At 48.6% G+C, this 26,447-nt stretch overlaps 1 protein-coding gene across 1 annotated transcript in view; it reads left to right on the forward strand.

Moving 5' to 3' along the window:
• TG (thyroglobulin) overlaps positions 1-26,447 on the forward strand; it is a 242,927-nt gene that overhangs the window by 45,383 nt on the left and 171,097 nt on the right. The window contains exons 19-24 of the mRNA XM_070481642.1: positions 3,191-3,340; positions 5,033-5,203; positions 10,132-10,248; positions 10,797-10,912; positions 14,262-14,370; positions 19,475-19,666. Of these exons, the coding sequence (XP_070337743.1) occupies positions 3,191-3,340; positions 5,033-5,203; positions 10,132-10,248; positions 10,797-10,912; positions 14,262-14,370; positions 19,475-19,666 (855 nt within the window). The remainder of the gene's footprint in view (positions 1-3,190; positions 3,341-5,032; positions 5,204-10,131; positions 10,249-10,796; positions 10,913-14,261; positions 14,371-19,474; positions 19,667-26,447) is intronic.

Raw genomic sequence — 26,447 nt, forward strand, 5'->3', positions numbered from 1 at the left:
TTCAAGGAGCTCACAGCCTTGTTGAGGAAAGTTAAGGGAAAAGACAGTTAAAATGTCATGTGAAAAAGGCTGTTCCATCCCAGGCAGGGCCGTCAGGGGAGGCTTGCTGGGGTGGCAGAGGCTGGCAGGGAGTCTTGAAAAGTGAGTCAGAATTGCTGCTCAGACAAGAGCAGACAAGAAGTGATACGCGTGTGCCTGTGTGTGTGTGTATGTGTGGGAGCACCTATGTTGAGGATGCTAAAGTAATGAGGGACATTCCAGAAATGGAGAGTCATGAAGTGGTATAGCTTTATGGGGCCAGTACACAGGGTTTATATGGCTGGAGAAAGGTCCCTGTGGTGAATGTGGCAGGAGATGGGGAGAGAGAGATAGGCAGGGAGCAGAGTGGGAGAGGCCTCGTTCCTGCCTCAGGCATGGGAGGGGGCTTGGCCGGGTCGGGCACCATGGGAGAATTTTAAGTTGGAGAGTGACAGGGCCAGGTGTGGGGCCGACTGAAGCAGGCTAAGGAAGGAAAGGACTCCTTATGTTATGCCTCCTCACAGATATTTTTCTTCAGTGGAAACATGGCCGCCATTATTGGGCACCATGGGAACCGTTTGGCTCGAGGAAAGCATAACCCTGCAGCTTTGTGAAACTCCCAACCTCAAATAGGCCCAGTTGTCTCATTTTAAGAAGGAAGAAACTGAGCCAAAGGGGTTTTCCAGTGATATTCTTGGAGAGATAATTGAAGGATAAGCACCCAGTTGTTGCAGTGGACTTAAGCGTCTTTGAGACCCACTTGTGGGGGAAGGATGATAAAGATTGAGCCGCCACTTCATTCTGGCTTACACAAGCGTTGCTTTGCGTGGAAAAGACTCTTGATGTCAAAGACGGAGAGAAACAGAGCACACCTTCCTTGAGCATGGTCTAGAGGCCGGAACTTAGCGAGCTTATTGCAAAAGTTCGTTCCCAGCTCTCCTCTTTGTGCCCTGTCGCCTGGGCCCGGGGTGTGGAGGAAGGGCCCCTCGAGCTGGCTGAAAGGTTTTGTTTTCCTTTAGCAATGAATCTGGAGACCGCTTGAAAAAATAGTCACTGTACTGGGGTTAAAATACTAGAGATGATCAACAACCTGACTCATAGAAGTAATGAAACTCCTCTCGCTGTGGGAGGATATTAATTGCTCGAGGCAGACCGGAAAACACGTCTTTCAGTTTCCAAGATGTGTTTTGAGTTTCTGATTTACTCACAGATGCCATGTATCTATGCAGTCTAGAGATAGCAGTTGTTAAATCAAGACTGGCTCCACTCTGGCACGTCCCACACGTTTGTGCTTATGTCTTTGTCAAAGGAAGGCGCTTGAGTTGGTGGATGGAGAAAAGGCTTTGGTTAGGAGAGAATGGAGCTCAAATCCCACCTCTGTCACCATGCCGCCTGGTCAGCCTTGATCTTGAACGTCAGTTTTCTCCAGTTTAGAATGGGGACGACTATTTTCTCATAGGGGTGTGAGATAGCACATTGAAACTCCTGGCACTGTGCTTGGCATTTCCTGTAATTTTACTTGCCACTGCCCTTTGCAGAAAAGCATGCTAAGGGGTCATGCATGGATGCCTGGAGGCTCAGCCTTCTCATCTGTCAGATGGGGATACAACACTAACTCCTGGGCATGCTGTGTAATGTGCATGATGTGCCCAGCAGAGCACCAGGCACATGGAAAGTGCTCCCAAGAGTGGGCAAGCTTTCAGGTGCCATCTTCACCGGGTCACAGCTCACTGCTTCTGGAAGTTACTTGGCAAACTCTCAGGAACACAACCCTGACCCAAGAAAGAAAGCACAAGGACCCTCTTCCTCCCACCCCTTCTCTGAGCCATCAGAACCAGCACGGCCCAGTTCACATGCTTTCCTCAGGGCAGAGCTCTCGGACCCGGACTTAGAACTCTTAGGAGATATGCGTCTCCCCAGTTTGAGTTTCTGGTTTCTCAGCCCATGTCATGTTAGAGGAAGCCAATCAGGAGGGATGGAGTGTTAGAATCAGAAGGGCAGAGCACTGGCAATCTGCACATGTGCAGGGTAAGCGCGGGGGCAAAGAATGAGGCGAGGGAGGCAACCAGGATGTTATTGCAAGACAGAAGGCTGTCCTCACTCTCGGGGTCACACTTGGTATTTCTGAGTAAATCAGAAACCCAACAGCCTGACAGTGAGGGCCTATAAATCCTGTGCTCTGGGCGTCTCTCTCACCTCACCCTGGTCCCAGGTCTCAGCAACGCCATTAATGCCCAACCAACAGGGAGAGGCCGCATGAGTCAAGTGAGATGGTGCTGAATTGTTGAAATTGCCCGCAGAGAGGGGGCACCCTGTTTGGACAGAGTGGGTGTTGAGGTTGGCTACAAGGAAGGATTCCCTCAAGTGTAAAAATAATGACCATTTGTTGAGCACGTATGAGTCGCGTTATGATATGTGCTTTCTGTACAGCATCACTACACTCCAGTGAGATAGTATCATTAATCCCTGTTTTACAGAGGAGAAAATGGAGCCTCAGAGAAGTCCAAAGTCATTTAGGTATAGTGAGGAGACTGACTTTACCCAATCTGTCTGACCTCAAAGTTTTCACCCCTGCACTGTGCTCTGCCACGTCCCTAACTGTGGGAGGTGTCCTTATGGTGACCTGTGGATGGACCCTCCTCTTTCACGTTGTTCTCCAACCTCACCTCATGCCAGTCTCTCTTTTGTCTGCTCAGCTGTAGCTTCGTAGCTAGCTGTGTTTGGCTTTTTTCTTTCCATTCCTTGAATAATTCAAACTCACTCCTACCTCAGGATTTTGCACTTGCTGTGCCCTCTGCCTGGAATTCTCTCCTCCTAGGTCTTTTCCTGGGGTACTCCTCATCGTTCAAGTCTCAAGCATCACCTCTCCGAAGGGCCTTCCTCATCAACTTGCCCTCCTCATCTGCTTCATCTTCTCCACATCTGAAATTCTTGTCTGACACCCTGTCATCCTGCTAGCGTGCCAGCTCCTGGAGAGCAGGAACCTTGTCTACTTTCCTCACAGCTTATCCTTGGTTCTTAGAGCCTGACGCACAGCGGATTCTCAATGGGTGTTTGTTCACAGGATGAACTCTTGAACTAATTTCAGGATTTCACATGCCCTGTGTGTCGTAAGGTTGTAACTGTAAAAGGGTCTTGTCTTTAACACCACCCCTCTGTTTACCTTTTCTAGTTCAGTGTCCTGAAGGAAGCTATTTTCAGGATGAGCGATGTATTCCCTGTCCCGTTGGATTCTACCAAGAACGGGCAGGTGGCTTGGCCTGTGACCCCTGTCCTCTGGGAAGAACAACTCTTTCTGCGGGAGCCTTCAGCCAGACTCACTGTAAGTTCTCCAGGGTCCTGCTTTGAAAGAGAAACTCTGCAATGTGACAAAGACACAGCCGGGTGTCTCAACCTCAGCACTATGGAAATTTGGGGATAGATAATTCTTCCTTTTGGGGGGCTGTCCCATGCATGGCAGGATGTTTATTTAGCAGCATCCCTGGCCCTTACCTATCAGAAGCCAGGAGCATGCCCCCACCGCCAGGCTGTGATAACTAAACACGTCTCCAGACATTGCCAAGTGTCTCTTGGATGGGGGGTAAAATTGTCCCCCATTGAGAACCATTGAATACACAGCATAATAGTCAAAGGGGCCCATTTGTGAATGTCAATACCCTGTCCTGGTCTAGCTCACACATTTTACCTGTGTAGTCTAATTCTATCTTCCCAGCTCCCCTTCTGGGTAAATATTATTGGCACAGCTTTACAGATCAGAAGGTTATGTCTCAGATAAGTAATTTAGCTAACGTCACTCAGCTAGTAAGTGACATAGCTGGCCTTTGATCTTGGTATTGTCTGATTCTGAAACTTCCGATTTTTGTAACTCAGCCTTATCAGATTGAAAAGTGGAAGACATTTTCCACCTACAGTCATCGCCGCCGTGTAGCTCATATTCCCGTGCTGGCCCTGTGCATTTGTAAGGACTGTGTGTACCTGTGGCCTTCCCATATGTCATGTGATTTCCCTTGGCCTCGTTACTTAGTAGTCACCCGGGTACTGTCGGGTTTTTCCTAACAGGGACCCAGAACTTGCCTTGTTGCGCATCTTTTCATGTTAGTCTGAAAATATGTCAACATGAGGCAAACCACTATTGCTTAAAATCTGAATAGTGTTTAGAATTTTAAAGTAATCAAAAGAGATCAAGTCACCGTCTCTGACCAGGGCAGTTTCCTTCATCAGGAGAGCAGTGGTAAAAAGGCAGAAATTTCAAGAAAATAGAAGGAAGGTATATTCTGGGCTGGAGTCTGACATTCCTCCTGGAGAAGAAACTCTTCCCCAGGAACACAGAGTGTCCTTGACATGTGGGCATCACCTCCAGTTTGCACACGTTGACTCCAGTCACTGTCATTTGAGATGACTTGAACGCTATCACACTGCCAGTGGAAATGCTTTCTTAGAAGGGGATCGATGCGATGCATGGATCCTTGTTTATGGAGGGGAGCTGCAGAAATGGCAGGGAACAGAGGACGAGGCTGAGGCTCGTCGGCACCAGCGAGACCCATTTCCATCCCCGCTCTCCCTCCTACTGGTAATGTGACCTAGGCCAAGTCACCTTCCTTCTCTGAAGTCAACTTCCTCATCTATTAGATGGGACTGAGGATACCTCACTCCTAGGGTGGTTATAAAGCGTGTCTTAGTCAGTTTGGGCTGCTGTCTACAAATTACCATAGGCTGAGTGGCTTCAACAACAAATGTTTATTTCTCACAGTCTGGAGGTCCAAGATCAGGGTGCCAGCATGGTCAGGCTCTCGGTGAGGGACTGCTTTCTGGTCATGTCCTCAGGGGACGTAGTGATGGCCCAACAGCAAGCCTGGACATCGTCCTTTGGTCAGGTGATGAGTTTTAAACTAGAGAGTGTCTGGCTCAGACATGTGACTTGGACGTCTGATCAACAACCAAGAGCCTCAAAGTCGTAAGGGGAGGGGATCCCTGAGGCACATCCTTGATTCTTGTGTCCATCTCTTGGTCCCAGGCGTCACTGACTGTCAGAAGAATGAGACGGGCCTGCAGTGTGACCAAGACGGCCAGTACCGAGCCAGCCAGAGGGACAGGGGCAGTGGGAAGGCCTTCTGTGTGGACGGCGAGGGGCGGAGGCTGCCGTGGTCGGAAACCGAGGCCCCACTCACGGACTCCCTGTGTCTGAGTATGTGCAGGCCATTAAATCAGCCAGGTTACTGGGGAGAGGGTGGTGCTCTCAGGGCTTTCTAGAAAGGGAGAGACGTGAGATGTGTTTATCTTCAACTTTTTATTTTGAGAATGTTTAATCTATGTAGGAGTTGAAAGAATAGTAGGATGAACAAATACCTGTCACCTAGATGCAAAAATTGTTAGCATTTTGCTCTTTCTCTCTTTTATTTATCATCATTGGAAAGTAAATTTCAGACCTCATGAAACCTCACCCCTAAACACTTCAGCGTGCATGAGAAATGAATTAAAAAAAATTAACCTGCTGAGGTTTCCTTTCTTGTGGACAGCTTGCCTCCGAGAAGCTGGTCAGCATTTCCCTCAGTGGGATGTGGCGGGAAGACATGAGTGCCAGTCCTGGTTCCATAATTTACTTGCTGGGCGACCCAGAGCAAATAGCTCAACTTCTCTGATCCTCAGTCACCCCAGCAGCCTCCTGAGGGTCAACCTTATCCTACAAAGACAACAGACATTCAGTGGGCGCTCTCCTGTGCCAGACACAGCTCTTCAATGAGATAATGGCTGGGAAAGTCCCAGGTGAACCGAAAGATGTCCTGCAACATTAGATGCGTTGGGAGTGGGATCAGAACCAGTTTAGTCCCCCTGGTGCCCTTTACTGGCTGCGTAGTCTTGGGCAAGTCAATTACCTTCCACAGTTTCCTCTTCTGTAAAATGGGGCTATTAACGCCTCCCTTGTGGGGGAGTTGAGTGAGTCAGCAACGCCGTGCCCAACAGAGGTGACAAGGATTTCAGAATGCGTGAATACCCGTTGCCTTGTTTCCTCCTCTGTTAAACAAGGAGCCGGCCAAGGCAATCTGTAAGGTTCTTTAATTCCGTCCTCTTCTAAGGCTTCAGGACTCGGCTCCACTTTTCCGCAGAGTCACCTTCGTGCTCAAGGGCTTGTGGCTTAGCTTTGCACCCTTGACGTGTCAGGACAAGCCCTGGCCGCCGGCGTCTCTTAGATTCTGTGTAAGGAGAGGCCTGGCATACACGGGCTTACTATGCGTCAGGCCCCGGGCCAGGCATTTTATGTGGGCTGTCTCTGTCAACTTCACAGAGGATCCCAGGAGTGGATATTCTTATCTATATTCTTATCAACAATTTAGTTGAGGAAACTGAGGCAAAGAATATTTAAATGACTTATCTTCATCACGTAGTCAGGATACAACACACTTAGAACTTGACCCGGTGTGTGTCTGACTCACAAATGCATTCTTTCCGTTGCACCAACCTGTGTTTCTACTGGTTCATCTGCTTCCTCGCCAGACACACACGCACCCACACATGCACACTTGCATGCACACATAACACACACGCGTGTGCACACTTGCACACATAGCCCGTGTGCTTTTTAGGGAAGTCGGTGCATTTGATGACATAAAACATCTGAGAAAATCCAGGTGAGAAATTTCCATTTTCTGATGCTCAGAATAATCATTTCCCTTCTCTAGCAAAGTGCTAATGAATCCCAAGGATTGTGTGTGTGTGTCTGTCCCTGGATAAACTGTAAATCCAGTGGAAGTCGTATTATTTTCTTTCCCCATATTCTTCCTCTTGGGCAGAAGCGGCGATCAGGGGAGTTAGAGATGGAAGATGCTCTAGGAGATTGGGTAGGCAGACCTTTGCTGCCCTTCACCCATGAGGGAGAGGGTGTCCACAGAGGGGAAGGACTTGCCCGGGGCCCTGGTGCTTCCCGGCCTTTCTGGGGTTGCCACCCACGTGCTTGCATTAACCCTGGCCCTCTTTGCATTCCTGTGAGTGGCTGCCCTTTGAGGATTGTAACACGCTCTTTGTAGAGCTTTCATGGCTTGTTCCACCCTGTGTTCATCCAGAGCAGAAAGGAGTTTAATCAGTGGCATCAGAAGCGTTTATGGGTAACAGCTCAGCTTTGCCGACTTCAGTGACGCCTCCCTGAGATGCTGCCTTGTGAATGCCTCCAGGTTGCTCCTCAGCGGCTTTGGGTTCTTATGCAAAGCTCTGAGCTTAAGTTTCCCTCTCTGGATGTGCAGGAGGATTTCCATGTTAACACGCTGGCCCCCACTGGCGTGCCCACATGCCTCTTCTCAGCATTCTCTCTACTCGCCTTTGAGAGAATCTTTCTCTCCGGGGTGGAATGAGGGTCTCATTTTTGAGCTTTTGTCCTCTTGAGAAAGCAAAAGGTGTATAGGTCAGTTATATAACCCCCCAAACAGGTACCTACCTGAGAGGGATTTGCCCTTCTCCACCCCCACTCCCCCGCCTTTGTCCAGGCCTGGTTGTCACCCACATGGATCGCTGCCTCCTAACTCCTCTTCCTGCTCCAGTCTTGCTTTTCTCTGATGATTTTTCTACAATGCTTCAGAGCAATTATTCTAAAGGTGACTCTGTTTATGCAATGCCCATTAAAACTCTTCAGTGGCTCTGCATTGCCCTTGGGATAAGTAAAATCCCACGCCCCAGCCCCCTCCCCAAGCTCTAGCCTCATTAGACAGCAGTCTCCTTGGGGGCTAGAACTGTGTCTTCCCTTTTGTTCTAGTCTGTAGCAGTCAGTGCTTGTTGACAGAATGAACGAATTGTTCCAGTTATGTGGGCTTCTTCGAAACCATTTCATAAAGGTCTTCAAGGAAGGAGATGCTCCCACCATCTGATTCCCTGTGGCCGATTTTACAAGCCCTGGTACTTAGGCAGGGTGTCCTTGCAGCGAGCAAAGCGACCTGGCATTTACTGGGTTGTTACTGCGTACCAGGTCTTCATGCTGTAATCCTCACAACCAGGAACCTGGGCTCTCAGAGATCGAAACGGGCACCAGGACGCAGAGCTGGTGAGAGGTGGTGGCATCAGGGCTTGAACCTACTGCCTCCCTGTCTTGGTGCCCTCCTGCTGCAGCCTCCTGGCAGTCCTCTTCTCTCTATTGCCTGTGGTAAACCCTTTGTTTACTCACAGTTAGTCATTTACTTACTGCCCTTGACCAGTGGAAATATTTCAAGTTCGTCTTCCCTTTAACTAGATCCAATTTTCTAATTCTACTGTTTGTTGACCCATGTCAAAGACTTCAGATATCACGTCAAGTGCCCAAACAGAAGGATATGCCTGCCATCAGAATCATGCCATCTTCATAATGTTCCCTCCAGGTTTCCTAGTGTTATAATGATCTTGACAGTCATTCATTCATCCATGCATCCATCCATGCATCCATCCATCCAATAAACAGGAAACTATGATCTCTGTCATCATCTTAGCTAGTGAGAGTTCAGATATTCTCAAAACATTCTCCTTGTCTTGGAAGGAGACAGGTACATGTATAGCCATGAAACACTGTGCAAGAATCATGATCAAATAGGGTGACGTGCTCTGATGTTGACCTTCTATGTTTCCCCCAAGACATTTGTAAATATCTGCTAAGCAGAAATTTGGTATGAGGGAAATTATACCAACAGAACATATAAATCTGCAAGCAAACTCAATATTCCATGGAAGCATTGCAACTCAGTTCATAGATTGTTTCTGTTCTGTTTGGCAATGGGCTTCTTCATAGAATGCTACGATGTGAAGATCTCTATCACCAAGGTGCCCCTTTTCTGAAACCAACAGATTCTTTAACTGCATTTATGGCCACTGGGAAGACTTTAATTGGAAACTGAAAGAGGTCTCTCAAGTTTTCTTTAGTCTCCTAGAGTGTTGTGAGCTTCTGGTCTATACCGATCAAGACTTAGGGACACTGGGCTGCATACAGCATGGTGTTTGCTGGACTGGAGCCTGAAGTCTCTACAAACAAGATGCCAAGGAGCATAAAAATAAAAAAGAGATGAAGAGGTGAGAGCAGATGTCTGAGTAGGGGCTGAACGCATGAACCTGGCAACTTCAATGATCAATGTGGAAGCGCCGCTTTGTAAAATTAGATTTTTTTCTATATCAACATTTTTGAAGCCTTCTATTATATTAATACTCCCCTCTCCCAGCCCCATCCCAAAAAGGAATAAACTTTTTTTTCTGCACTTACTATGAAAGCTGAGAAAAGATTGATCTGGGTGGTCTTGAAGTTATTGACGTGTTGAAAACCAATCTAGACACACGTCTCTTTGATAAAGAAGTAGATGTGTATGAGAATGAGTGCTTCTGAGCTTATAGTTACGTCGGCTCAAAACTGGTACTCGTGCTTTGGGGCTTGTTTTTTGATTGTTCCCTGCAGCATACTGACACCTTTGGGCGCTCAGGCTTGTAAAATGAGTCTCATTCCTGGAGAGTTACCCACAGTGCTTTTTGCTCAGTTGGTGAAGAGTGAGTTCAAGTCTCATAGCCTTGAGACAGTTTCTTTCTTTTTCTTACCTTGTCTGGTTTCATAAGCATGCGACGATGTTATTCCCACCAGACAGGAGCTCAGGGGTGTTGATGGTAACTAGAAAATCAGGCGGTAATATAAAAAAATGCTTGAGCCACATGGCACATCTTCAGATTTACATGAACCCATATGCACGTTTTATTGGTATTTTTTTTGTAAAACTTACCTCTTTCTCCAGAAAGAAGTCAAGTTGTTTTATAGAAAAAAGTCTTCAATAAAATCATTATAAGATATACTTAGCACTCAAAGATAAGGAAAGGGAAATATAAATGTGATAGAAAATCAACATCAATGAGGAAAAATGAGTTATAAGGACTAACATAATATTACATTTTCTCCTTACTTCCCGACAATGAGGTAGGAAAAGGAGACAGGGTAAGCAATAGCTCTCAGTATTAGATGTGAGGCAGATGCTGGAACTACCTTAGAAGGGCATTTCTCCCCTTGAGACGTTTTTGTGACCAAGGGCTGCGAATGTGAAATCATTTCTTGGCCTAAAACTTTTTTTGGCTTCTCTGCAGATGCCCACTACCTTCAGAGTCAAATTTCATAATCTGCTTTTCTTTTAGTGATGCAGAAATTTGAGAAGGTTCCAGAATCTCAGGTGCTCTTCAATGCCGACGTTGCTGTGGAGGTCCGGTCCAGAGTTCCTGATTCTGACTCTCCACTGATACAGTGCTTGGCAGGTGAGGGGTGGTGGCGAGATGGGCACATGGAGAAAGGTATAGAAATAAGCTCTACTGATCTTGCAAGACAAATCAAATAAAACCATTAAACTATAAAGAAAAGATGTACTTTATCAAAAATGCTTTGTAAATCAATTGATTTCCGAAATGTACATTTGACCTATAATTTTACTTCGGAGTTTTTGGAACGTCTACTTTATGCCAAGAACAATGCTGCACTGAATGTTAGGAGCAGAAAGAAGGGCACCAGTTCCTTATAGAGATGTTTGTCTGGGTGGGACAATATGGGTGTCTGTTTTAACTGTGAAGCCAGAGAGGGATAAAAACAGCTACCATTTATTGAGCATGTATCTTTACAGGGCTTATCTTGTCATCCTATAATCGTCCATGAATAGTCACTGTTGTCCCATGTTTCAGATGAGTATTTGTGTGGGTGTATTTGTGTGTGTGTGTGTGTGTATTTGGGGGCAGGGAGTAGGGGTATGTGTCCATCTGTCCTCAGCATCACCTGAGAGAGACAGGTGGGTGACTGGCCATGGTATTTGCAGACTGTGCGTTGGATGAAGCCTGTAGCTTCCTCACGGTGTCCACGGCGGGATCAGAAGTCTCATGTGATTTCTATGCTTGGACAAGTGACAACATCGCCTGCATGACTTCTGGTCAGGTGAGTTGTGGCAACCATGTGGCGGTCCTGCCTCTTGTCCACTCTACGTCAGACATAAACTCTGATTGAACCGACACCAGGCTGATCACGTGATGGAATGGGATTGTCAATAGCTGATCCCATGTAGTCTCCGTTTCTTCAAAGTGATGAGACTTTGGGAAATTGAAACTGCAATAGACCAGTGAGGGCTCAGGATGAAGTTGACATAAGGAGCATTGATCTGAGCAGTATCAATCAGTATCAGTCGTGACAAATCAGTCAGAAGAGAATTGCAACGATGAACACTCCCCTTCTGTTACCCACCAACTTACCTCATCAGGCAGCTTGGGCACTGGATGCGACAGGACATTGTCCAGAGCCCTAAATACCATCTGTCCTGCTGAGTCCCAGACCCCACCATTCCCTTCCATTGTAGAAGTAAATTTGATTATGGTTTAGAAAGGAAAAAGTCAAATATTAGTGAGAGCCACATGGAACTGCTGTTTCTATAAGTCAAAGCTGGTAGAGTATTGACAATTTCACGGTTCCCATGATTTAGGACAGAAGGGGATGCAGTGAAAAGCAATTCTCCTGTCTCCTAGCTCCCTAACTCCTACCCACATGCAAATCTCCGTTTTCACTCTCCAGTTTCTCCTGGATCCTTCCGGAAAATTTCTATGTGTTTAAAAGCATCTTTTGTTTGTTTACATGCTAATATTTTATAATACATATTCTTCTCTACCTTGATTTCCCCATGTATGATTTAACTTTCTGCATCTGAAAAAAGGAACCTTGTTCTTTTTAATGGCAGCATACCAACCCATTCTATGGATGAACACAATTTGTTTCTCCAGTGTTAAGGGCATACAGATTTGTTAGCAGTTTTGTTAGCAGTTAACAGTATCACCCACCCTGGTGCATTGCATGCCCTTTGTCCCTGTACCTGTGCTGGCGTGTGAGTGTGTATTCATAAGCGACATCCTGGAAGGGGCATGGAGGTTGGACTTCTGAATTTTAGGACTCAAGCTGGGGTCTGTAGTTGCAGGATCTAGAGGAGAGGCAGAGAAGGGTCTTGGATCGGATCTCAGCTCCGTCACTTTGGGGCTGATAGACGACGTGCAGTTTCCTTAGCCTCAGGCTTCTCATCTGCAAAATGGAGTCTTTAGCTGGCAGGCTTCTGGTGAGGATTCAAGGAGCTAACCCAAGACACGCAGTAGACTGTTGAGGAAATGCTGGCTCCTGTAAGTTTAAGGGTAAAGCATTTAGGGGAGCATGACAGTGGCCTTTATTGTTTCCACTGTCATGATTCAGACCTAATGTAAGATAGATCAAGGGGGAATGGGCGTCTTGAGTCGGGGGGCGCTAGGCTTGTAGGGGGTGACACTCAGCGAGAATTCACCATCATTAACATCAGGACTGAGCACATGGCTTTGGCGTCGCCCTCCTCTGCTGTCCGGCGGTGCAGACCAGCTCCATCTATTTGTTTTATGGGCTTCCGGGCGCTGCTCCCTCATCTTGGCTGGTCCATGGCGAGTGATTCTGCTAACAGGACACCTCTGTCCAGACCTCTCTCAGGTCCCTTGTGATGGAGGGGTCTGAAGGTCACAGCTGCCACTGTGTGTCGCTGTCAGTGACCGTGGCTCCCTAGGTGACTGCCAAGTCATGAGGAATCCCCGATTTAAAGAAAATCTACTTCTGTTTTCCTAAGGGATCAGACCTAGCTTATAGAATTAATAATAATACAAAAATAACTGGCGTTTACTGAGTGCTTGCTAAGCAGCCGGCATTTCTCTGGCAAACGTATTGGGTTATTGATCATTTGATCCTCCGATATCTGACAGCTGCTTGTTTAGTAAGTGTGGATTTCAGTCTGCAAGAAATACAACACTCCATTTTTTTTAAAAAAGCAAAAAGGCGCGAATTCTACCTCCAACTCCTCAGCCCATGAGAGACCCTGTCTTGCCGGGGAAGTCGTTAAGAAAGTGCTTTGGAGTGGGGCTGCCTGGGTTCGAGTCCCATCCCCATGACTTGCTCGTGGCTGTTTCGCCCCCTGGTTCCTCAGGGCCCCCGTCTATGATGTGGGGTAATAGGGGCAGCCGCCTCCCAGGATTGCTGTGAGGACAGGAAAAGCTCACAGGACAGTTTCTGCTGCCAAGCCAATGCTCAGTGACCAGTTGTCACCATTGCTGTCACGTGGTTATCCACACATCAGGTCAGTGGGAAGGTCCATCTCAAACATCAGTAAGGCTCCTCATCCCAAGGCACAGGCAAGGGGGTGTTGACCACTGATCCACACAGCCCGGTGCTGAGGCTGCAGTCCCAGCTCTGCTTCAGGCTCCACGGCACCCTTGTGTCTGGGCCAGGCTTAGGTGGAAGGAACTCTTGCCGAAGCAGTGGCCCCAGCTTAGGGGTTTAGCCCCCCAAAAACTTGCCCCACCCCCGCCAGGGCCTGACCACAGACAGGCCGAGGGTTCCTCCTGTCTGAGACCCTTCTCAGGTCGGCTGGAATCTTTCCCCTCAAAGGCCCTTCCTCCTCCCCAGGCCATCATCTGTCCGTGAGTTCAGGCTTTCTAAAAGGCAGGGAGAGCTGTTGCCTTCGCATAGCTTTGCCTTAGCCCCTGCCCTCCCCAAATTCCCACAACCAGGAAACTCAAAGTCAGGCCTTTGAGGAAGAAGGCAAAATAAGGGGAAAAAACACAGATTGATACAGACTGATTTATCCTTCCACGCCCGCACGCCAAGAGTGCCGGCACTAGTCAGAAAGAGACATCAGAGATGAGTGAGAACGGCAAGACCTTTGCAAGTCTGACCTCCTTGTTTCCAAGCTTAAGAACCTTCCCCTGGTCCTCACGGGATGCCGGCCATGCGCCTCCCAGGCCTTCCATGAGCTCCCTCCTGCCTCCCCCTCTTCTCTCCCTGCTTCCCCTGTCACGACTGACAGGCCCCAAGAACCACTGGACCCAGTTCTCGAAATATCCGGGTCTCCCATTTCTGCTGTTTGCCCTGCTTAAAATCACCCTTCTCTTGTTTCCACCTGACGAACTCTTACTTATATATCAGTACCCCACCCAGATCTACTTTTTCTGGGAAAATTTTCCTGCTCCCCTTTCTGGATAGAATTAATCACTCCCTCTTCTGTAATTAACCTCCTCTCTAATTACACCTATCTTTCCAGCTAACGCTCTGGGCTGGAATTTACTGCTTCATGCCTGTGTCCCGCCAATGGACTGGGAGAAACTAATGAGCAGGAAGTGTCTCTTTTTTATCTTTGCAGCCCCAGGGCCTACCTTTGGTTAGAGTTTGATGAATGTTTGTTGAGTTGAATTGTTGTATATCACAGGATGATAACGTAGCCTCTTTCCATCTTCAGGATCGAGAAGCATTGGGGAACTCGGAGGCCACTGGCTTTGGAAGTCTCAGGTGCCAGGTGCAAGTGAGGAGCGGGGATGGAGGCTCTCCGGCAGTGTATTTGAAAAAGGGTAGGTTGGCCAAGCTGGATGGCTCAGGGCCTCAGTGGCTTGACTTGCTCAGTGTTTGGAGCTGCTTTCCAGCAGGGCGCATTTAGGGAGGGGCCAGGCTGCCCGCAGCCCAGGGGAGGGGAGGCTCATTCTCCAGGTGAGGAGCTAAATTGCAGAGCAGACACAAAGGCTGCTGGCAGAACCCAGCAGAGTCCAGACCGTGTGCCCCATGCAAGCCCATGAGGCTGCCTGGGAGGTGGGGAGCATCTCCACCTGGGGTATGGGTGCTAGGCTCCCTGCAGCTCCCCTCTAGGGCCTTCCCACTCGTGGAGCCTCACTCTTCTCTCCCTTTGGTCTCCACCCTCCCCAGAAGTTGTCAGACCTCCTCACAACCAGTCCAAACCTCCAAGCCTTTCTTTCTCATCGTCCTACACATAGGACCTCCTCCAGCTGCAATGTGCATGCCCATTACCTGGGGGCTTGGAAAAACGCAGATTCTGAATCAATAAGTTGGGGTAGGGCCAAGATTCTGCCTTTCAAATAACCTCTCAGGGATGCCAAAGCTGCTGGTCCCTGGACCACATCTTGAACAGCACGGGTATATCGTATTTTACAGCTTACAACTCACTTCCCCATGCATCCCTTCATGCCACCCTCACAGAAATCCTTGGAGGAAGGCAAAAACGGGATCATAGTCCCCATTTTATAGATGAGGAAACTGAGACTTGGAGAGATTAAGAGAGTTGCCCAAGGTCACACCGCTAGTAAGTTGGGGAGCTGGGTTTGAACCTAAGTGTGTCTGAATTCCCCTGCACAGAGGGCCTCCCAGAGGGCGAGCAGGGAAGCCCTTCTTGTCTCTGTAGCATGTGTGGGAGAAGCGGCGAGTTCCCCTGAATCCTACGGCCTGTGCACTTCTGCCCTGTCCTGCTCGCCTCTTGCCTCCTCTCTATCAGGACCAAGAGAGGTGACAGCAATGCAGGGTTGTGAGCCCTGGGCCACGACAAGCTGTGACACCTTCACTAGTCACTTCTCCCCGGGCCCTCATGTCACGGAGTTAAGGGTGAGGGCGCTGGACCCTCCAGCCTGGGTTGACCCCAGCTCTGCCATGCACAGGCTGGGTGATCCTGGGCAAATTCCCTGAGAGTCTGGGCTTCCGTGATTACTCCTTAGTTACATAGGAGCCACAAGTGAACCGAGGTGATCGGCAGGTCAGAACGAGGTGATGCCTGGGATGCTTTCAGAACAGCATGTGGCACTTGGTAAACAGCAAGTGCAGGATGTCTGTGCGATCATTTTCATTCTTGCTAAAAAGTTTCCTGATGACCTGAGGCCATGGCTGTGGACCAGAAGACACCCAAGGGGCCTGAACAAGGATTTGGGGGTTGGAATGAAGGGTAGCAGGTGTGTCATTCTCTTAGGTCCCTAACTCAGGGCAGGTGGCCTAGCTCCCAGCAGCTTCAGACTTGTGCTGTGAACAGCTGGCAGCAAGTGGCGAGGATGCCAAGGCCCAGGCACGCAGCCTCAGCTGACCTTGGTGGCAGTCCTCAGCAGGGATGAATGATTGTGTTTTTTTGGCTCTGGTCCTCCTTTCACCATATGCCTCCATCCTGTCTCCGGGGAGGGTTCCCCTGGGAGAAGGGAGTCCAGCAGAGCTCGGATTTCTCTCATCTGTGCCCAGGCTTACTCGAATTTCTGCCCCAGTGTGTATTCCAATTATTTTTACTATCCATCTTTAAAAATAACAGAGATTATTTTCTAAAAAGGAAAACCACAATAAAACAAGTAACTCCTCCCTAAAATGTTCTTTAAAACCGTACCTTGGCCTTTTATCACATTTTTAAAAAATGCAATTGTGTTTCTTTTTAAGTGTTAGTTATTTTTTTTTTTCCTTCCTCATCTCCTGAAAGTTATACTTAGAGAGAAGATTGCAAGGGAAATTGTGAAGCTTCCTTGCTGCCGAACTAAATCAAGGGCAGAACTGTTTTTTGCTTTTTTTGTTTTATTTTGCCTTTTTTTTTTTTTTTTAAAGTGGAAGGTGCACAGACTCCACCATTCTGGATCCTGGTGTCACAGAAAGAGAAGGGAGGTTGGGGCAAGCTGGATCTGGCTTCAGACTCCTGCCTCTCTGCTTACTAGCTCTGTCTCTGATCAGGAGCGACTTCTTTGTTTTGCTTTCTGTAAAATGGGAATAAAATGTCATAGCTGAGGAGGAAAGGACACGATTTCTGAAAGTCTCCATTGCAATCTGTGGCACCCAGTAGGTGGTCAAGCACGTCCCTTCCCATGCCTGGCTTTAAGTGACCTGGAAGAAGGGACAGCTTGATCCATCCTCCTGTGCCATCCTCTGTCTATGCCCACTTACAGTCTGTGGCCTTGACTCTGGAAGAGGAGCCGTGGGATTTTTCAGAATCAATGGAAGATGGTACCCGAAGGTTGCTTTGAGATTGTCTAGCCTGACACCCTCGTCTCACAGATGAGGTCCAGATGGAGGAAGCAGCTTGCTACTACATCAGGGTGGATCTGGGGACTTCGGGGCACGACCTCCCCTGACTGAAGGGTCTCCCAGACCTGCTCATTGTCCGGGACTTGACCATTGCGTGGGTCAGCTCAGCATTGCCACGTCCCATAAATATTTACTGAGCACCCACAGTGTGACACACACTGGGGCAGGTGCTGTGGTTGCAGCTGTGAACGAAACACACAATCACTGATTGCTGAAGGAATCCATCCAGCAATAAGATCATTTCAGAAGGTGATGAGTGCTTTGAGGAAAATGAACAGGACAATGGTGTGAAGATGGACAGGGGCTACCTGGAGTCTCCGTCCAATTCATAGAGACAGCAAGGAGAAGAGGCTACTAGGGGCTGGGGGAGAGCGAGGGGGAGCTCGTGTTTGGTGGGTGCAGAGTTGATGAGAAACCTCTGGAGATGGATGGTGGTGAATGTACTTAGTGCCATCGAACTGTACACTTAAAAATAGTTAAGATGGTAAATCTTATGTTCTACGTGTTTTGTCACAATTAAAAAAGGAAAAGAAAGCTGGACATGAGCTGCCTTAGGGTGCCCAGGAAAGCAGCTTCAGAGAAGGGGACATTGGAACTGAGACCTGAGGATGAGAGGAAGCCCACTATTCAAAGCTCTCAGGGCTGGTGGGCCTCCATGCAGGGTGAGGTGGAGGATGCCAAGGTGAGCCCTACAGCCCTACAGCCCTACAGCCCTACAGCCCTACAGGCCAGGGCATCCCCGTCCAGTAGGATTTTCTGCAGTGATGGAAATGTTCTATAAATCTCTGCTGTTTAAAATGGTAACCAGTGGCCACATGTGGCCGCTGAGCACTTGGACTGTGACTATTGCAACATAAGCTTTGATGCACTGGGATTGACATTTGAGTGGTCACATGTGGCTGGTGACTACTGCATCAGATGGCAGGGAATGGCTGCAGGAAATTGCAAGCTGGTGGGGGAAACAGACACCATCGCAAGCGGCTTAAATACAGGGGAAAGGGCGATGCAGCCTTGAGTAGAGGTGTGAACAGAATGTAAGAGAGAGTGATGAACTCCAACTGTAAAGATCTGTGTGATGGACCCTTTAAGTTAAGCTGGGCTTTGGTGGAGGCTGGGCGGGGGCTTTGCTGGCACCATTAGAGGGCATCAGGCAGAGGGGGCTGAGTGAGCCAGTGCTGGGAGGAAGAAGATGCAGGCCGTTTGGAGACCTGCAAAATATCTGCTGAGCATCAGCTAAGTGCCAGGTTCATTGCTCAGCCTTTCTTTGTACAGTAGTTTTTTTATTTGCACAACATTCATGAGGATTACATTCTATCATCCCCACTGTACAGATGGGAAAGCTGAGGAATTAGGAACTTGCTTGCTGGGGGTGCTGCCGGGGTTTGCAGTCAGGTCTGCCTCATTCTTAAGCTTGTGTTCCTGGGTCCCACACTGTAAGCCTCTCCGCTACCTCTGGGTGTGCAAGTCGGCAAGACCTGGTGAACTCCTGGGCTGGCGGGAGGTCAGGGTAGTGAAGAGCACAGGCCTTGGCATCCCTTCTGCCACCCACCAGCTGTGTAAACCCAGTCAAGACCGTGCACTTGTTAAGGCTCTCCATCCTCAAATGTAAAATAGACATCATAATAGGACAGACATTTTGGCTGGACTGCAATATATATATATACATCTCCCTAAAAAATCTCATGTTTGCAATATGATGCTCTAAAAATACAAGGCTATGGGAAAGCTAGAGTTAGGGACAGGCAAAACCCAAACCATGCCATTTCTAAACAGAGGACTGACAAAAACAGTTACGATCCGATGTAGGTTTAAAAAAAGACGTTGAGTCCATCCCCAAGAATTGCAACAGTTAGTGTAAAAGGCGAGGTGGCCTGATGTGGAGGAGTGTAGGCTGCTGAGTTATAGAGACGAGGACCAGTTGCACAGAGAAGGGAAAATTGGAATTGTCGCTTTGAAGACAGAACCGGTGGCGTCTGAGGCAAGAGGAAGAACGTGGGCCGATGGGCGTTGGGTCCAGTCCCGCGTTTCTCTGCAGCTTGCTGCGCTCCACTGAGTCTGTGCGCTGCATTCACCCTGTTTGATGGCACAAGGCAATGGGATGTTGGGGAAAACTGTCAATCTACCAGTGCAGCTGCAGCGTTACGGCCACACAGCTTCCTGTCCACCCCGTGTTCAAACCGCTTTGCGTTATAGTAACCCCTGTGATAGCAGAGCAGGTGGAAGCTAGTGCACGGGGCAGTGAAAATGCACCGCAGTCGGGAAGGTAAAGCACCTGTCACGGTGTCTGTGTATACAGTTGGAGCTCAATAAGTAGTTGCTGGTAATAATAAAAATAGTCATAAATGCCAGTTCTCCACACATATCCCCTTGAGACTGTCAAAGCAGTGATGGGCGTGTGTCTGGCTCTGCCGTCAGGTTTGGGGCTGTGGCCGTGGCCGAGGCGGGCTCCTCGCTCTTCGTACGCAGGCACGTGCAGAAGTTTCATGGCACAGAGAGCATCTCGTCTTGGACCACGCACTGCCCCAGCACGATGAGAGGGTCCACTGTCGTATGACCAGTGACGTCTGGTCAACTCTGTATTGTTTTGAGATTTTTAAAAAATGCTTTCTGCTTTTTCCCCAGGCCAAGAATTCCCCACAGCTAGTCAGAAAAGCTTCCAAAACACTGGTTTCCAGAACACGCTCTCCGGAGTGTACAACCCTGTCGTGTTCTCAGCCTCAGGAGCCAATCTGACGGAGGCCCATCTCTTCTGTCTTCTTGCATGTGACCGTGATTCGTGCTGTGATGGCTTCATCCTCGCACAGGTGCAAGGAGGTAATGTGACATGGAGGGCCAGGCCCCTGTACCACGACCCATGGTCGGACAAAGGACAGGGACTGCATTGGGTCACAGAAACCGGGATATATGGCATGGGGATGGCTGTGGGAAGTTGCAGGCATGAGGTGACCCCATCCACAAAGAAGGGACGTACACAAAGTCAGGGACAAGCCGTGACCCTTTCAATGTGTCACATATGTGCAAGCCACTACATGTTGTAATCGTTGTAATACTGATGTTTTCCTTACTGCTGTCTTCAGGGGAGGCATTGGGAGTTCCATTTTACAAACTGAGAAACTGAGGCACAGAGAATTAGAACCCTTTACTTATAGTCACACAGTTCTCAAAGTGATGGAGCTGAGATTTGAGCCCAGGTGTATATTCAGCAGCATCTTATACTACCTCTGAAGCCTGGGCTGGCCACATTTGGTCAAAAAATGGCAATTCATTCCCATCACCCGTGATCGTTCATTCAATGATTATCTGTTGAGTGCCTATTGTGCGCCAGGTCCTGCGATCAATAGAACTGGAATTTTCTGTTCTTTTGCAATAGAAATAAATCCATGTACTTGGCTACATAACCTAGTGGTTGAGAAGGCACTTTAGCGTCAGACAGACCTGGGTTCTAGTCACTGCTCTGCCACTTTCTGTCTGTGCAATCTTGGGCAAGTTGCTTAAACTATCAAGTTGCAGTTCCCTTGTCTGTAAAATAGAGAGAATGATAATTCCTCTTTGACTACTTGTTATAAAGATAACAGGTGCAAAATGCTGGGCGTGGATTTGGCTCCTGTGTCTATTAACTTAGTAGCAGGGAGACTTAACTATAACCAATTATGTGACTTCGTGAATTCAGCTTATGGAGAATTCTGAAGATTAAAAAAAAATCGAAGTAGTCATATATGTCTTTTTTTTTTTTTTTGAGGAAGATTAGCCCTGAGCTAACTACTGCCAATCCCCCTCTTTTTGCTGAGGAAGACTGGCCCTGAGCTAACATCCATGCCCATCTTCCTCTACTTTATACATGGGACGCCTACCACAGCATGGCTTTTTGCCAAGCGGTGCCATGTCCGAACCCGGGATCTGAACTGGTGAACCCCAGGCCTCCGAGAAGCTGAATGTGCTAACTTAACCGCTGCGCCACCAGGCTGGCCCCCTATATATCTTTTTATAACCCTCGCTTTCAGTCAATAATGAGCTTTAATTGACCACCATATATGTGCAATCTAATGTATTAGGGGTTGGGAATAGATGAAAGGAGCTTAGAGTCTGGCTGGGGAGGCAGGGGTACCGTGAAAGGACCATGACCGTCACTCCTTCATTCGGGCTGTCACCCAGCAAACACAGATTGAGCCCTACTCTGCACCAGGCTCCATAGACAAGGCAGCATGAGTGTCGAGACCATTGGAGCCTGGGAGGACAAAGGAGGGAGATACCAAGGGGACTCGGTGGTCACGGAGGGCTCAAGGGATGGGTAGCATTTAGATGGCAAGGTTAGAGAGAGAGTCTGGACCAGAGCGGGCATCCGTGTGAGCTGAGCGAGAGGCAGAGAGACTCCGTGAGTTCTGAGGACTATGAACCGTGACAGTGGGCTTATCGGTAAGCAGGTGTTTTTAAAGCACCCACCATATACGGCACGCAGGGCTGTGGTCAGCTCCAGCATCCGCTCATCCTGCCCTGCCGAGGGCTAACCTGCCTCTGGAGGGCAAAGCGCATCACTTCCGCCTCCTCAGGGGCCTCAGTCCTCCCTCGTTCCTGGTCTCACCCTGTGTGCCATCAGCCGGTGCCCCTCACTGTCTCCCTGTCTCTACTGTCTCTGTGTTATGTTAAGGAGCATAACACGGTGGGGCTGTTGATCTTGTGGCTTCCCTCTCGCTCCTGTTCCATTTCTCCCCTTTGCCACCACAGCCAGACCCTGCAATCTGAAGCTCCTTCTCTCCCCAAAATGCTGCTACCTGCCCTCTAGTCACCAGGAGCCCCATCCTGTCCTCCTTGGCCCGAGTGTCTCTGGTTGTCGACCCTATTGACTGCTGCCCAGTTCTTTCAGCGCCCCTCTCCCGACTTCCAAGACCCCTTCTCTTACCCAGGCTGCTCCTTCCATCAGCGTCCTGAGCTCATTCCTTAGAGGTTAACTGTACAGGTTTGCTGTCTCCCCAGCTGGTTCTCTGCTCTGGTGAGACCTCTCAGCAGAGGTCCAGATCCACACCCTCATCTGCTGTCTGGATGTTGCCTCCGGGTGGCCCGCGGGCATCTCAAAGTCAACAGGGCTCTAAATGAATGGATAGTTTTCACCCAAAACGAGCTGCTTCTCTTATGAATCCCATCTCGGGGAAGGTCACTCCAGCCATAAGCCTGGGAATCGTGCTGGATTGCCCTACAACCTTCCTTCCCCTTCTCTAGTTCATCGCTCTGACTTCTTGTTGCTGCCTCCTCATTATTTTGGGGATTGAGTTTATTCCATCCTCACCTCCGCTGTCTGTATTTAGGCCTGTATTATTGTTTCTTGGTAATTGCGTCAGTCTCTTAATTGCTGTCTCATCATCCTCCCACCTCCACCCCCGAGTCGAGATCCCCCACCCTCCAAGCTGTGTAACTCTAGGTCCCACTCATGCTTCCTTTCTCCGGAAATATTAGTTCCTCCCTTCTCTTTGCATCTGAGTTCACGTGTCTGTCTCCCTGGTTGACTAAAACTTCCGGTGCTATGGACTAGCCACTTGTCCCCAGCCCCTGGGAGAGCCATGCACGCTGCAGGTGCAGAGTGATGTTGGTGAAATTAGCTGATTCCAAAGAGAGGAAGGGGCCTGCCTGATGCCCGAATTCCAGTGGGCAGCAAGGTGCACTGCAACTTAGGTGTCCTAATTCCCAGTACAAAGAGCTTATCCCTTATTCCCCGCCTCCACCTCCTTCTATCAGATACATAGAGAGAAAAGGATAATTGTTAATTGCTAAGCTCTGAAGAAGAGGTAAATATTACTTTGAAAACATATAATAAATGGTTTGTCCTATTCAGGGAGATAAATTAAGACTTCCCTAAATCTTGAGCAATGTGCAGTTCTTAACTACATGAAGAAAAGAGAGAAGATAATTCTAGACAGAGAGAATGGCATATGCAAAGGCCCTGTGGTAGGAGGGCTTTGTACAGAAGGCCTCAGCATGATACAGAAGGGGAGAGGAGAGGAAGCTGTGGTCACTGGAGTAGGGAAAGCAGGCTGGGAAGGTGGGCCCTGGTTTGGGAAGGGGCAGGAGGGACAGGCAAGGGCTAGATCATGGAGAACATTGTAGGGTGAACTAAAGGTTGTTTCCAAAAGCAGCAAGAAGGTATTGAAGGTTTTGAGCAAAGGAGTGTCATGATCAGATTTGAATTTTGAAGTGAGCACCTTGGCCTGAGTGTGTAGAAGGTCATGGATAGGGAGTTAGAGTAGATGTAGAGAGTCCAGTTAGAAACCACCCCAGTAGTCCAGGGAAGAGGGGGCTGGGGCTGGGTTGACAGCAGTGGAGCTGGAGGGAAGCGGGCAGATTCAAGATACCTTTAGGAGGCAAGATCCACTGGACTTTGGAAACTGGGTGTTGAGGAAGGGGGAGGTGTCCGATCATTCTTGACTCTCTACCTTGTTCACTGGGTTGGATAGTTTGCTTGTGTGGTGAATAATGGAAGGTACCAGATGCGGATTTGGTGATGGGCAGGGAGATTTGGGCAGGTCCTGAGTCCTTCTGGGATGCTAAGTTTGAAGTGCCTTCAAGACATTCACCAGATGTGGACTAAGCCTTTGGATACAAAGATCCAGAGCTCAGAGGCGGAGTCTTGGCGGGAGATGGAAATGTGTGAATGACCGGCCTTGAGGTGGTGTCAGAGGTGTGGGTGTGGGTGGGATTTCCTAGGAAGAAGGTCCAGGGTGAGAAGATAGAGGGGCTGGGGCCGGTCCCTAAAGGACACCTACCTAAAGGGTAGAGGATCTGCAGAGAAGACAGAACACAGGAGGCCAGACGGGCAGGAGGAGACCGAGGAGACAGGCACTTCCTGGAAACCAAGGCGGAGAAGGTGGAAGGCCAGGAGGCTGTCTGTCGACAGTTTGGGATGCTGCTGAGCGTGCAAAAAAGGCGACCACTGAAAAATGCTGAGGTCAGCTCACAGTGGGCAGCGGTGGCCGAAATGGGAATATTTGCTGGAGTGATAGGGCAGGAGCCTGGACTGGAGCATGTTGAGTCCTAAAATTCCCTCTGGGTTTAATGCTCTATAATTATATGATGGGCATTCACGTTAGTATTTAGACAAGCAAAAATGTTATACAGAGAGAGACAGATAATTATGCTCACACATATACGCACATACGCACGCACACAGGTACATATCTACACACATGTATATATGTCTATGGATGCTGTGTATGCCTATATTTAGAAACACTGCAATTCAAATCCAGGATGCCTTCACCTCCTTTAAACCAAATGTCTTTTCTGAGGACCCCACAATTTCCCCTGACACTCAGTTCCTCACCAGACCAGATGATTTTGCAAGTTGGAAAAGTTGATTTCATTTTCCTTAGGATCATATATAAAATAATGATTCTGTTCCGTGGAGCAATAAGCCCAGAAAACCCTTTTTTCCACGACATTTCTGGCTAGCAGCTTGCTCGCTTTCCCCTCCAAGTGTCACCTGTGATCTGTGAATTATGTTGAGCTGAACAGCCACCTTGCGAGGCTGCAAGTTAGGCTCCCTTCGAGGCACACGCAGAACACCAGGCAGATGTTTTTCCCAGTCTCGTCTGATGGGCACATTTGGGGTTTTGACTTCTAAAGCTTTGGCTGGATCTGCTGATGACCAGGAACAGAATCCCGCTGCATCCTTCTACCTCCGTCTGGAAAGTCACTTAACTTTCTCCTAGATTCCCCCTCCTTCCCTCTCTCCACTCGCTGCTCCCTTCCCAGCCACACTTCAGTCTCCTCCAACTTCTGATTCCTAAATGGCTTTGTCTCCACTGATAATTATTGATGTAAACACATGAGGCTTCTGGACATTTCTGTACATTTTGGTTGAGGCTACTTGGAAGCGGGGTTCAGAGGGACTCGCGGGCCCCGAGGTTTGCGGGAGTGTAATTGAAGCCAGCAGGACGAGATCAGCAAAGTCACCTCCACGTTCTAGCTGGGCCCACCGCTCAGACACACAGAGTTCCCATTGACACTTGAGCGCCGGTTCAAGAAGAAAGCGGCAAGGGTTTCTCTGCCAGAGTCTGAGAGCAGAAGGCAAAGTACAGCAGCCTTTGTTTAACTCCCTGAGTCTGTTTTTTGGCTTGTGAGGTGGGTAGATCACAGAGCCTAGACTCCCCCGGGCTCTCAGCGGCTCTGCCTGCACCCCTGCCACCTGGGCTGCACGCCTCGTCTGGGCCTTGCAGGGGGGCTGCCTGCTGGCTGTTCCTTTACTTCTCAGCAACCAGCACCACCGTTCTCCCTTTCTGTGCCTCAGTTTCCTCATCTGTAAAATGAGGTGGTCTAACCAGCTCAGGGATTCTGGAATCTGGCTGTGCACTAGAGTCATCTCTGGTGCTATTTACAAATACTAATTCCCACATGCCAACCCCCACCCCTCACACACACATGACTTGTCAAGTCAGAAACTCTGTGGTTGGTGCCTAGGAACAAGCATTTTCAAAACTCTCCCCCTGTTTTTGATATAATCAGTCTAAGCGCCCTGGTCTGGGAACCACCACATTAGAGGACCTCCAAGGTGACATTTTTGCACAGAGATGCTGCTGCTGCTGATTTTTTAACTACTGCAGGTTAAAAGTGGCCAGCGGAAGGGAGAAGGACAAAATGTCAAATTCGTAAGTCAGACATCCCTGAATCATCGCCTTTGGGGAAATTTTGGTGAAAGGAGAGTTTGAAGCTTATCTGGATTTGGACATAAATAGGATAAAGGAGGAAATGAGAGTTGTGGGGGGGGGGGTGGGGTAAATTTCCGTTTTTTTTTCCCCAGGAGAATCTGAACCACTATACTCCCTAACAGGGTTATGAATCCAAATGATAAATAAATTCTTCAGTTTCTAGATCTCAGTATATTTGAGCAGTGTACTTAACTGATGTGAGACTCAGTTTCCTGATCAGTAAGATGGAGATAATAGTGTCCATGAGAATTAAGGGGATTGCTATACGTAAAGCGCTCGCTGTGGTGGCTGCGCGTCGCAGACATCCAGAACAGTTGAGTTCCTTATGTTTATCTAACGAACATCACTGTCAAATTCGGTTAGCTTGGGGGTCTAAACGGAGTCAGAACTTTGGGGCAGCTTTCTGAAATTCAGAGTTAGAAGATATATTCAGAACAAAATAGTCCAATCCCTTCCCTAGTCGTAGATTTCTCTCTACACATCCGAGGGATGTGGGTGCACAGCCTCTGCTTGGATACGTCCAGAGACAAGGAGCTCACTTCCTAACAGGGTCGCTTGTGCCATTGGGGTACAGCTCTTGATTTTTAGTAGTTCCTTGCTTTGAATCTAAATACTCCTTTGAGTCCTTTCAGGATTGAGCTCCTTTGAGTGTATGTGTGTGCGCACGTGCATGCATGAGAGAGAGAGAGAAGCTGCTGTTTATTCCCTCGAAGTCTCAAAAAGATCATTCTGGGGGCCAACCCAGTGGCATAGTGGTTAAGTTCACACACTCCATTTCGGTGACCTGGGGTTTGCTGGTTCAGATCCTGGGTGCAGAACCTACACACCGCTCATCAAGCCAGGCTGTAGTGGCATCCCGCATACAAAATAGAGGCAGATTCACACAGATGTTAGCTCAGTGA

The sequence above is a fragment of the Equus asinus genome, chromosome 12, assembly GCF_041296235.1.
Source record: "Equus asinus isolate D_3611 breed Donkey chromosome 12, EquAss-T2T_v2, whole genome shotgun sequence".
Classification (NCBI taxonomy): Eukaryota; Metazoa; Chordata; class Mammalia; order Perissodactyla; family Equidae; genus Equus; species Equus asinus.